Source organism: Lagopus muta, chromosome 6 (genome assembly GCF_023343835.1).
Source record: "Lagopus muta isolate bLagMut1 chromosome 6, bLagMut1 primary, whole genome shotgun sequence".
NCBI lineage: Eukaryota > Metazoa > Chordata > Aves > Galliformes > Phasianidae > Lagopus > Lagopus muta.
In genome coordinates this window covers 4,205,583-4,218,712 of record NC_064438.1, presented here as the reverse complement: position 1 = coordinate 4,218,712, position 13,130 = coordinate 4,205,583, and the positions used below count along the sequence as shown (strand labels likewise).

General features: G+C 38.4%; 1 protein-coding gene across 3 annotated transcripts in view; it reads left to right on the top strand.

Moving 5' to 3' along the window:
* The window catches only part of NELL1 (neural EGFL like 1), a 293,522-nt gene that overhangs the window by 146,172 nt on the left and 134,220 nt on the right, over nt 1–13,130 (top strand). For all 3 annotated transcript variants that reach the window (XM_048949311.1, XM_048949310.1, XM_048949309.1), the window contains exon 13: nt 8,336–8,461. In XM_048949311.1, coding sequence (XP_048805268.1) covers nt 8,336–8,461 — 126 coding nt within the window. The remainder of the gene's footprint in view (nt 1–8,335; nt 8,462–13,130) is intronic.

Sequence of the window (13,130 nt, the reverse complement as noted above, 5' to 3'; positions counted from 1 at the left end):
GGTTGAGCAATATTTTCTTTATTGGGTTATGCTTCACTATATCCGTACAGTCGTTCACAGAACTAACAAGGATGAACCTTGGGTTATCCCAACATCTGACTTATCACATGTGTAGGAATTACTTATTCCTGTGCTAGCATTTTCAGTGAAGCTTAAGAAAACTTCTGTTCTGAAAGGTACAAGTATAATTATGTCCTAACTTAGTAAATGTGAGTGATGAATGAATGAATTTTTAACATGAACTACAGAACATACCCTCTCTTTAAAAAGAACAGGAAGCAGTTTCTCAAGTGAAAGAACAAACTGACACCATAATGGGATTTACAGCTACATGAGTTTACATAACATTTCGTATTTTTATAACAAAGGAGTTCAAAATGCATCATACTTGAATTGCATCCTTTTTTGAGTTTCTTTTACCTTTCCCTGAATTTAACCCCTACCTGTTTCAGTATCCTTGGTAATGCTGTCAAGGAGATTACTTTGACTGTTGGTAGAGGTAATGTTTAGTTCATAGTCCTATGCTTGAGCAATACAGAGTTTTCTGTATACTGTGAAATTCCATGCTGACTCTCCACCAAAGGATGGACAGCTTCTGGTTTAGCTTTGTACCTGCAGAATTCTGAGAGCAAACTACTCCTGTGGGGCTGGTGAGTTGTAATTAATTAATTGTATTTGATTAACCATTTTAGTTGTCTCATCGTAGCCAGAAGCAGTGACATTAACACTCTTTATCTTCAGAATTCTTGAGAAGATGTAAGTGTTCTCTGCTTTTTCTCCTGATAGAGACCAGGTCATTTCCCTGAAATAGAGGATTTTTTCTTAAAGAATCTGCTGGTGTTCCTGAGTTTGTTTAAAACACCTTTGGGTGATCATAAACCTTTCCATTTGCCATAATGTCAGTGAGAGGACATTATGAACGTTCTGCAGAATCCACAACTTCCTTAAGGCAGAGTTTCCCTCAAAGACATTGATCCACTCTGATAGAATCCAAGAGGTCAGGAAGTGGCTGGAAAGGCATTCACTAACTTAGGTAAAAGTTATGAATCCTCCTGGCCTGCCAACTCTTAACTGAAAAGCTGCATGCCTGCTACATTCCAGTTAGTAGAAGAGCTCCAGACCTGTTCAGGCACACCACTACGTAGTCTATTGTGTTGCCTTGCAGTCTAAGTGCAACTATCAGTATATTTTCAGGGATGAATTAGAAAGCAAAAAAAAAAAAAAAAAGAAAAGTATTTATAATCCTTGGTCAAGCTCTCTGGATTTCAAAACATCAGGGTGACTGCTGTTATACAGGAAGAATCTTGACTTGTATTTGCTATTTTCTTTGGCACGTTTGAACAAATGAGTGAGATGCTGCTGTTGGCCAAAACCTGTTTCCGCAAATGTTCCATTCTGCTTTTTGTAATTATTTTTAACCTGTGTTCTCTAGGCTGTATTATCATATGTGAATTCAGGGTGCATGTTGTTAAAAATAACTCATTTTCAACTGTCAGAGATGCCTTCTGAATTAGTTATCAACTATATATCCCTAAAAGCTATATGATTTTTTTTTACACATAACATAAGGCAGTGAACATTTCCATTAATGTCTTTATCAGATGAATGAAATTGTTCATTGAGAGTTTAAGGAAACAGTTTCTTTCTGTTAAAAACAACAGATTACTTGTATTTTTTTCAACATTAATGCAACAAGAACAGCTTCCTAATTTAAATGATCTTTTATTGAAACCTCAGTCTAATAGAAACTTTAGTTTTTATCCTAGGAAATCTCAAGGCTCTTGGGAGGTCACCCTCCCTGAGCAGCTGCACAGACAGTTAATAATGCACTGCAAATTGTCAGCATAATGGTGGAAAGCACATGGGAACAGTGGAATTCTGTTTTAAGGTTGGCTGAGAGAGGAGTACAATTCAGCAGAATCATAAAAGGAAAATCTTCTGACTAGACAGATAGTTAGGCACAAGATAGTCTGGATAACAAGCTTTAAAGAGTCCAGCACAGTCTTAGGGTTGTGGTATTTTGAGGACTGATAGGAAAAATTAATGTAGGAGAAATGTCCTGTCTGCAAAGTGTTGATCATTTTTAGTGAAGGTTCAGTCTATGAAAAGCTCTGTTTTTTAATTCGTTTTTAAGGCCTAATAATAATAATAAAATGTAGTACAATGCAACGAGAGTAACGTTTTGTGTATTGGTGTAATTGTTACCAAAGATGGTAAAGGCATTTACTGATGTAGCTGAGATACAGGTAGACAAGAAGTGCTCCCTATGAATGACTAGTTACATTCCGGAGTGTGTTTGATAGAAGAATTTAAGCCGAAAAGCACTGAAATGAAGAGGCAGGGTGGGAGATGGATGTACTTGAATATCTTTTTATCCTTCTCAGTAACGTTACATCAGTTCAGGCATTAGCTGCTCTGCTCTGGGAAGTGTCCCTGTTCAAGTGTGATTTGCATGTGTATTTCAATGCTTATTTGTGTATTTAACCTGATAGTTATACAGTTATAATCCCTAGAGGGGCAATTAAATTGATAAAGAGCAGGTATGGAATACTGATACTCTTGTCCTGATCGTAAACTGTATGTATATCAGCATAAAGCACTTTTACACTGTGCCTGAAGGAAGAGGTGGCATCATTTTAATGAAGCTCTCAAATTGATAGTACTTTCTGATGTTGTATTGGTAGTTATTATACTGCTTATGGATTCCCAGGTGATGCTACACCAGCCTTAATTTATGAAGGCCTTTTAGCTAGCTTACTTAGAATGTCAGGGTAATGCTTCTCAGCCTTGTTGAAAGGGATTTCTTCCTTTGGCTTATCTGCTTTTGTCTGGGGTTGTTGACCTCTGGCTGGTCAGCAGCACTGTCCCTCCAAGTCAGGAATGATGAGGGTTGCCTGTGATTGTAGTGCTGCTGTGCCAGGAGATGAATTGCCATCAAGGAGTCCAGGTTTGTAAACAGTTTTAAGATCAGCTTAAACATTTGCAGCTAGGAACTAGTCTTTTCCCATTTGGCCAACTGAGAGAAGCTGAGCTGTCATCTCACAGGAACTGCTGACTACTGCTCTCTCATGCTTTATGGCTCTTTGAAAGCTTTTTGCTGAGGGTTGCATTGCACAGCTTGAGAAACCAACCTTGTGCTCAAGGTAAAAATCAGGTATGGTGAATGTTAGGTGTATGCAAATAAGGAGAGGGAATAGGAGGGGGAAATAAAGATAAGAAGAGCTGAAATCAAGTGGGTCTGGCCGCGGAAAGGAGATAAGAGACAGAGAGGACAGGATGGGGAGAATTTGAAGAACAAAAAGTAAATAAAATGAACAAGGATCTGCTAAGTCAGTGGAGTGAAAACAGCATGTGTTTGTTTTTGCATAAGCATAGGGTAACTGAAATTTTAAGTACTCTCTTCTGCTCCACTGCTGTTGTGTTCAGCTATTTTGAAAACTTCGTCTTGACTCCATCAGCTTGTGAATTTATTTTAGGATTTGGTACCATCTGAACAACAACACATGTTGTCTCTACATTAAAAAAAATATCCAGATTATTTAGACTGGAATTTAATACAACTCAAATCATGGGATAACAGTAACAAATAGTAACTAATAATGAAGAAGGGACAGGGTTGGGAGAACTTAACCAACGCTCTCCCATCATTACTAATGTTTTCTAGTGAGAAATCATGAAGTGGAGATTGGAGCTTTCTGTAAAGCTGTCTCTTCCTGTCTTTTGTTTTCTGTTTATGCTTTTCTACAAAGTACTTGAAAAATTAGAATTAAGTTTGGGAAAAATGGCTCCCCAACGAGAAAGCAGGTAACTGTGAGAGGCTTGCAACTGAAGTGGTTGATTTGGGATACTTACTGCCATGGTTTTATGGTTTTTCCTTATTGGTATTCCACATTATAACATCATGTAGTGCACTGGGGGTTAAAGAGTTAATGCTCCAGTTCCAGGTACCTGTCCCAGAAGAGAAGAAGAACTAGGTCTCCCAGAGGACTGTTTGCAGTTCTGTTACTTTTCCATTCTGATAGAAAAGATAAAAAGCGTTGAGATCACTTTTCCTTCCCTTTTTTCGATCATCTGGTTCGTCTCTGTTGTGGATGCCATCTCATCACAGCATTAGAGTAAGGCCTTTGGCTTTCAGACACTCTCACTTTATTTGGTTTATTAGCTTCAGTTCTAATTATATTGCATTATAATGTGTTATCTTGCATTCCAATATCTTAATTAGTAAATTAGTTTGTTTCTCCTCAGATCATTGCAGCTGTTTTGTTTTTTAGGTCCATCTCTCTACCCTTTTCCCCTTTTTCCCTTTCCAGGGGTACGGGTCCATGGATGTCCCTGCCCTGCTAGTCACAAACCAGGCCGAAGTAGCCCGTAAACCATTGACACTTAAGCATCATCTGTTAGTGGTCTGGAAGACTGTTCCAATTTGTTTCCATTTGAGTGTTATCGTCTTCCATTACAGTAACTATGAAGCTCCAATGTCACAAAGTTGGTGCTGGAACAGGCTGCCCAGAGAGGTTGTGGATGACCCATCCCTAGAGATGTTCAAAGCCAAGTTGGATGGGGCATGGGCAACCTGGTCTAGCGTTAAATGGGGAGGTTGGTGGCCCTGCATGTGGCAGGGTGCTTGGAGATTCATGATCCTTGAGGTCCCTTCCAGCCCTGGCCATTCTGTGATTCTGTGGAGTTACCTAGATCAACCTGTGCCTGTGACAGGGGGACAGTAGACCTGTGGGTTTAAACTATTCATAGAGTTTTTAAAGTACGTTTGTAGATGAGAAAATCTTGAACAGCTGTTAGGTTTGGTAATTTTCCCTGCTTTATGTTATATACTAGGATGTCTTTACAACCAAAATGTTCATTTTTCCCGTTTACGTGTTTTTGATGCAGCAAGGATGGAGTTTCTTTCTTTCTTTCTCCTGTACAGAGTGGACACACACCAAATGTTTTTAATTGGAATTTGCAGTTTAATAAGCCAGTTATTTTAAATTCAGTAGTCAAAAGTGTTTATATTAATTTAGTTAGATTTCATATGGAAATGAAATTCTTTCCTTTATAGCATCAATTTTTTTTTGCCTCGGATATGTCGGATAGGCAGTACCGTTGCATACCAAAGCATAATACAACTTACGTGTCTTCCACCGTGCTTTGTTTCAGTTGGTATGAGTGCCTCTGGTGCAACAAAATGCATACCAGGTGCTAAGCATCTCTGTCCCTTGAGGTGCTTTTCCTGTGCGTTGTTCCGGTGTACTCGCAGTGTTGCTGGGTGTATTGGTACTGATAATAGAAGGTAACACACGTATATTTCCCTTTAAGTTAGTGAACACTATTTAGAACTGTAAGGAGTAATGCTGATACCTGATTAACTGTAGAGTAGGTGAGTACTGCAATAGTGAGAGCTCTGTGCAATGAACCTTATTTCAGTAACTGTTAAGGAAGCTTGAAGTCAGCAGAATAGCACTCACCAAACCTACCACCCTGTAACGCAGCCGTTCTAACGGAGGAACTGAAGCCCAAATAAATGCCTTTGCTGTTGCAAAGAAGATGGAAGCTGGTGATATGTGAATCGTTATGGCATGTCAAGTCTCATTTTGAAGACCGTAAGTTTACCTTTTTAGAAGAAAAACAAACTACTTCACCAGTCTGGAGAGTAACATTAATAATGTATTTTTATCACCTCAAAAGACCACTAGAAGATGAGCTCCAATATTTCAAATGCAACAAGCGATCTATACGCATGAATCACAATTTGTGTTCTATTACAGCCGAGCTGATATATACCACTGTGTGCTTTATGGATTTTATTCTAACAATATTAAGTAAAAACCCAAAGCTTTTTTGTGATGAATACCTAACCTTTTACAGGAATTTGTAAAAGCATGGCCCAAAGCAACAGCTTCAGCCTTGCCCTACAGGCTTTAATGAGAAAGTACCACTGCAGGTTTTTATCTTTCAATTTTACCCTTTGTAAAGGAAGCATCAGCTGAAGGTGAATGCTGCTAAGGAAGAAGAAAATATGAAATACTGAAAGGCTACTTGGAAAATGCACTGAAAAACATTTAGAAAAGAGTTAAATAAATGAGCAAATTTTGAAGAGAAGGATCTCTTGCTGCTTTTGCTTCCTGGTTAGGCCCAGTTGTTCCTGGACTCAAGGACTTCTGCAACCCTGTGTAGGTTGTTCTCACTTGCCTTATTTGTAGTCACGTTGTTGATTCAAGATCCTCATCTCTTTGTGAGAAATCCTCACGCGGTGACATTTTTGTATAGGTTGTGGATTTTCTTTTAATACCTGTGAATTCTCATACTTTGTGTTACAGTAATGTGGGTCATGCTTGCAGTGAGTCCAAGTTCAACTTCCTTCACCTTTGCAAGTTATAATCCTCTTACTTCTCTCAGAGGAAGAAAGAGGAGGATTGTTGTCCAGTGAATTCAGTGAAAAAACTTGATAGCAATACCTCAGGTTAATTTTCAAGTGCATTTGTTGCTGTTAAGATGTTATAGCTTTCTTTTCACATATCTTTTTGTTCCTCTCCTCCCTTGCATAAAAGCAAGATTATTAGATATGCAAGAACAAAACTCCTCAAAGCTATATTCCAAAAGTCTATTACAAAGAGTCTGCAAGCAGAACAGTGTGAACACACATCAACACCTGAGTGTTTCCCAAGTGGCTGTAGCACTCAGTGTGATAACAAGACGTGGGGGCATTTTTCTTGGCTTTTATCCTTTGTGTGTTGATGCTTCTGACTTCTTAAAAATCATTTAATCCAGTAGTACTGCAGCAGGAACAACAGAAATGCAGGAGCAAGATAGTTCAAGGTGTTTGCAGTGGAATATGAAGACTTTTGTCTTCGGTCTGTCGTTTCTGCTTCGGCCCAAGTAAGAGTCAAAGATCACTACCAACTGACAGCTGTTGTTGACCATGGTGATTTAGCTCACAGTTCTTACTGAATAGATGTCTGTGATACAGAAAGTATAAGCAGAGCTGGTGCGTGTTTCGTTTTCAGGGGCTAAAAATGTGGTTGCATTTCAATTGCAGTTACCACTGCTTAGGGTTGTTAAATGGGATACCTGAATTGCAACTACAAGCTTGATGTTTGCACAGTTAATGACCACCCCCCTTCTAGCATTAAATGTGGAAGTAGCGTGTGTTTCCCTTGTGTCTCCATGAGGATGTTGTGGTGAGGAAGGTGGGAGGCTGTAGTTTGGTCTGTGCATGACTGCGCGGAGGGATGTATTAGGAGAGCTCTGTGTGGTAATGAACTCTAAGCCTCACCAGCTAAGGAGGCTCTTGAGCTGTATTGTCAGTTATTATAGTGTTGTCACACTCTTGAGTGTGAGCGATCAGTAACAGTGAGAAAGTAACAGGGGAAAAATAAGTCTGTTTCTTTTTCTTTTGCATGAACATATGTAATACTAGAATTAATCTTTTGAAAGCCATGAATTACTTGGAGTAAAATCAGTGCTACTAAGCAGAAAATTTATCCTGCTGAGAAAAAATAAAAGAATTCTTCAGTGTAATATCTGGTTTGGTGGGAAAAGAAGGGGGAAGATTTTACAGCATCACTATGGTGTATTTAGACAGGCTAGTAAATGATAGGTTTGATTCGCTGTTGTGAAAATAATAATTTTGAATTTTGGATTTACAATAGGGATTGCTCAAGCAAACAGAAATACAAGGCAAAGTTTCTACCGCTCTCAAATAATCTTTTTCTTTTCTATTGGAATGATGTAAATTAGGCTGAAAATGGGCTTACAGGGAACCAGCTTGATCTTCTGCTGGTGTGGAAAGTGAAAATGGCACAATGTGCTGATTAGTAATTCCTGTGGCTAAAGTTTGTTTCAGGGACATCTGGAGTACTCACTGACCAACTCCCTATTGGAAATACTTTTCTTACATCATCATGCTTTATCTGTTCAGCACTAAAACTGGCAGCATGTTGAACAAAGTTACCATGCCTTAATGATTTAGTTTACCTGTAAGGCAGAAAGTTAACATCTTCAATGTTGCATATTTATGGTTCTGTGTTGTGCTTTTAAATTTGCATCAATTTGTTTTTAAAATTGTAAATAGTAATAATAATAAAAAGTAAGTTGCTTTTCCAATTAGAATAATAATATTTATTATTGTAATTAAATTTTGGTGAAGAACAGTAGAAGGAACTCAGCACTTAGATGCAGGAATTTTAGCTTTATTTTAAGGAATATTTTTCAACTAAACTTGCTTTGTTCTTTACTGCTGGAGTTAAATCAGTTTGCCTTTGGAGTCGTAAGTGAAATTTATTTCCTCTTATTAACTTAACTGAGCTTGACTGTGGCTTTCCCTGTTTTCTCACTGCAGATATTGATGAGTGCGCTGCCAAGATGCATTACTGCCATGCTAACACTGTGTGTGTTAACTTGCCTGGATCCTATCGTTGTGACTGTGTCATGGGATATGTCCGAGTGGATGATTTCTCGTGTACAGGTGAGCTCTTACGTATGTATCAGTGGTGTTATTCTCTGTATGCTGTGTGTAGTAATCACTTTCTATTTAGTCTCTGGTCCTTACCAAAAGCTGTATTCTGGTTGGCCCTCTTCACAGCTAAGGTAGAAGTGGTGCGAGGTTCATTTCCTCCATGTGTTGCCCCTTGGGATTAACTGGCAAGTGACTCAGGAAGCTCTGCAATAGGTGCAACTGAGTGCTCTTCTCATCCAGGACGCGGACCCTTCGTGTCCTACCCTTGTGTCTGAGGTGGATAGCTGCAGATCAGATCCTGTCAGGTTCCCAGCATTGATGTGCCCATTACCTCAATCCATAGCTCCGTTCCTGTTTCTTCATGGGAGAATAACTTGTCCAAACCATTGGACTTGCTTAATTTTTTAGCAAGGACATGAAAATGATTAGTGTGTGTAGTGAGAAGTAATGTTACATTAGCTGTAGTTTGAACTGGGCAGTGTGAATTGAAACAAAAAATTATCCAGGAGGAAAAGTTTTATGGTTGAAGTTGAAATAAATATGTAAGGACGCAACTGATATTGTATTGTTGGCATGAATATAGTTAATATTGAGAAATAATACATTCAGGGCAGTGGCACCACCTTCTTTAGAAGAGAGATGGAGCAGTGTGGTCCTTTCTGTGACAATGATAAATCCAATAATACCTTTTTTTAATATTAGCAAAATGAGTTGGAGTTATTTGGATCTCATTTCCAGCTACAAGGTCTTCAGGAACTTTCACTGGCAATTTTTAAGAAAAATTGAGGAACTACTGAAATGCTTTGGCTGACTGTACCTAACTGGATAGCATCTTTCAACCACAATCCTCAAAAAAAAAGGCTGATTGTGGGATTATTTTGGTGGTGCACCTGCCTGGCAAAGAATGAAAATATCAAACAGATTTACTGAAATGGAAATAAGGGAACTTGACACAATATCAGGTTTAGAATTGCACTGGGTGAGCTATTCATTCAAGTGAAAAGATGGCATAGGGCTACTCAATATGAGAATGATTTCCAGCCTGGAATAATTACATTGTAATGCATATGTATTGCAAGTCCTCTTTAGGGAAGGTTACAGGACTTGTAGACTTCTGTGATGACAGCATGTTTTGTAGCTATGCTTACCTAGTATAAAAAACTTCAGGAAGTTCCTGTTCACCTCTTGAGTAATGCTGATACTAAATAGCTGGATGTTTCTTGTTGGAGTTTTTCTTGATCTTTTATATGCCAGGAGAGCTTCAGAACTTTAAATTTTGCTCGTAGTGTGTGTGTGTCATGTGAGGTAGTGACTTTCACAATGGGGGGAAGGTGTTTCTGATAGTTGACACTTGCTTTCTGTATATGCATTACTGATTTCCTAATGTTCCTTTCCTTTCATCAAGACAGTATCATTAAGCATGCAAATTATGTAGAAAGCTGGATGCTTATGATTTACAACAAACCTGTGAAGGGTAGTAAGACCAGTTGCTTGACAGTAATTGGTGAGGAATTAAATGAATGTGCATACACAACAAAAATCCAGAACAGATGTAAGAAAGAAATAATGGAATGAATGAGGTAAATATTTCTCATAGCTTTTATTTTCTTGCTAAAGTGACTTCTCTTTTTTGACATCAGAGATAAAAAGCACAGCAAGTATGTAACGTAATTAGGGAGAAGCTTGGTTCATTGCCTGTTGTACCTAGAAATAATAGTATGTTACAATAATAAATGTTATTTAAAATAAGTGCGCAATAGAAGAAAAATAAAACAACTGGAGAATACTTAACTAGATTCCCCTCATGCTGGCACCAGTGTATAAGCAGGCACGAGCAAAACAGATTATTGCTATAATATAACTCCATTTTATTTTATTTTTCTCTTTATTCAAATTAAGCGAAAAATTATCTTGTTATTGAACGATGTATTTGGGGACGATAGTTCATTGAGGTGACTCTAATTCATCAACGTGTGCAGGGTCCTCTGTTGAGGCAGGGGCTATTGAGAAAGGCTTGCATTGGTGGCCAGCCCCATGCTTGCTGGCCCCTGTGGACTGCTGGCTTGTCAAAAGTTGAATAGCAATGATACGTGGAAAACATTTATTTTGAGCTGAATGAAGTATTTCAATTCGATGTTGGGAGGTTTATCTTTTCAAAAAGAAATCAAGGGACTGTTGAAGTGCTAGGTCAGTTTGGACAGAGCGATGTTTAATTCGAATTGAGATGCATAATTTGTCTGTTGTTGAATTTTAGGCATTCAGCTTCTTGTGTATTTTCTCATAGACCTTCATGTTTCTCACACAAATTTTTACTTTTGATGTCGATGAATTATTCGTTTTTTTCCCCCAACCGTTTGTTGAATAATGTTTCTTAGCCCTGATAGTGAGAACTGTGGAGCAGGAACTTCCATCTGATATCAGCAAACAGCTGCTGTATTGAAAGCTGTGCTGAGTGCATAGAAAATGCTGTTACAGAGACAAAGGTGTAACTAAAATAAATAAATAAATAAAAAATACTCAGAATGAATTCAGAATCGTGTTAAAATCTGAAATATGATTTAAAATGAGGTAATGAATATTTTTGTAAATAATTAATATTAGTGTCGCATAAGCAGAGGACCTGGTGAGCAGAGGTTCATCCCATGGCATTTTCTGATAGGATAGTCAGCCTAGCAATAGCTTTGACCTACATTCACCAGGGAAGATACATTAATAATGTTTTTGTGCTTTCCTGTTCCTAGAGCTTTGAGCTCTGAATGTTAATTAAGTTGTTCGGTGAAAGACAGTTTTATTAAGAAAGTCACCCTTGAATAGGAAACTTCTTTCAGTCTCTCCCAGTGACACTGACAGGTTGTTTATCTGTTCTCTGGTAAATCACGGTCTTGGTCTTTCTGAAAATGGCAGCAAGATTTGTTGCTCCAGATGCTCTCATTTACTAGAAACTAGTGATTTAAAGCATTTTATTGACTACCTCGGGCTTATACCTTGCTTGCTTGTTGAAAAATAAGTTTTTTGGGTTGCTTTCTTCTTATGTAGCAGTTGGGGAGTTTGCATCAAATATGTGCTTTGTTTAATGTTTTTTTGAAGTATTATAAATTCTGTATTAAGAATCTGATATTCTTGTTTTTGGTGGGCTGGATCAATTCTCTGCTGTGTTTTGGAACTGTGTGTGTACGTCTGTTCTTCTGTAGTTTGAAACTACAGCCTATAGTTTCTTTGCCCCGCTGTCATTGAGTCAATCTAGCAAATGTGGTGTTATATTAATAAGCACTAAACTGTCCATAGTAAGTAGATATACTGTGATAAAAAGAATGGGCAGATGTAGAGTTCTGTGAAATATACCTTCGAAAGGGAGAAACAAAACAGCACCAGCCCCATTCTCCTGCTCCCCTCTTCTGTCTAAGAAAGATAACTCAATTATGGTTCGGGCAAAAATGGTTCAAATTGTTTGCTATCACTAAAATTGATGCTTTGAGAATTTTGTTGCTGGATTTTACCTGTCAGGTTCAAGATGGTGTATTTGACCCCATAATAATACTAATAATGCAGTGAGCTTCAGAGTGGTGAAGTGGCAATCAGAGCAGGTTGCTGGCCTCTCATCCAGAACCGCTGTACATGTTTGAAAAAGGCCTGAATAGAAGCTGCTAGGCAGCAAGCTGATAATATAGTCACTGAATGAAAGTGCTCTTACTGCAATCCAGTCTACTGACCCTCCTTTCTACCTCTTTCTTTTTAGTGAACTGAATTAGCATTCAAGCAAGAAACTTTTTTGTGTGCGTGTGTGGCACTTGGACTTTCCACACACTGCAAAGTCTTGCATGCTCTCAGAGGTCAATAAAATGTTACCACAGTTTGCATGATGGCCAGAACGGATTTGTCTGCTAGCTGAAAACCTGAAATCTGAGTCAGTAGGCAGACAAGATAGGTCTGTAGTGGAATAGTTTTCAGACTCGTTCAAAGTAAGTGCATTCTTTAGATATCCTGAAGTATCCTACCTTGCACTAGATCATTTTTAAAGAAACATGAAAATAGAAATTGAATTTAGGTCATAATTATGTGTCACCATTTATAGATTAGATAGCGGATGTTTAGCATGGTTAGTATTAGTGGGCGTAAGTACCTCAGTGAGATCTGAACTCTCCTGATTTTGACATTAATTCATAGATATAAAGTGCTCTGAAGCATTCCCTATTATCCTTCTATGATCTTGATTTTTGTGCTTCTCTGCTTATTGCAGCTTATCTTCAGGGCAGAACTTGGACACTTACAAATGCACTTGGAAATTGGTCTTAAGTCAGTATGAATGGTTGATGCTAGGGTTGCATTAACTCAGCAGGCATGAGAGACTGATTCCAGTCCTTTCTTTCCTGAGGTCGTTATGTGTTGATCACTATGAGGCCGGACAGGAATTATCTGCTAGAGTTAGGTAGTCTTTTACTCCAACTACAGTCAATAGCATCTCTGTTCCCAAACTGTGAAGGAAAACATTGTTTAGTTTCAAGTGCCTTGAACCAGAGAAACGTTTGTTTGGAATCCCTCAGAGGGCTGTTGGCTGAGTTCAGCAGCATGTAATCTATGCACCACTGAGTATTGTCTGCATTGGAGAACATTTCTTTGCCCTGCAGGACAAGTCAGCAGACAACTAGAAGAGTACTCGCTCAATCTAGCAAAACAAAAG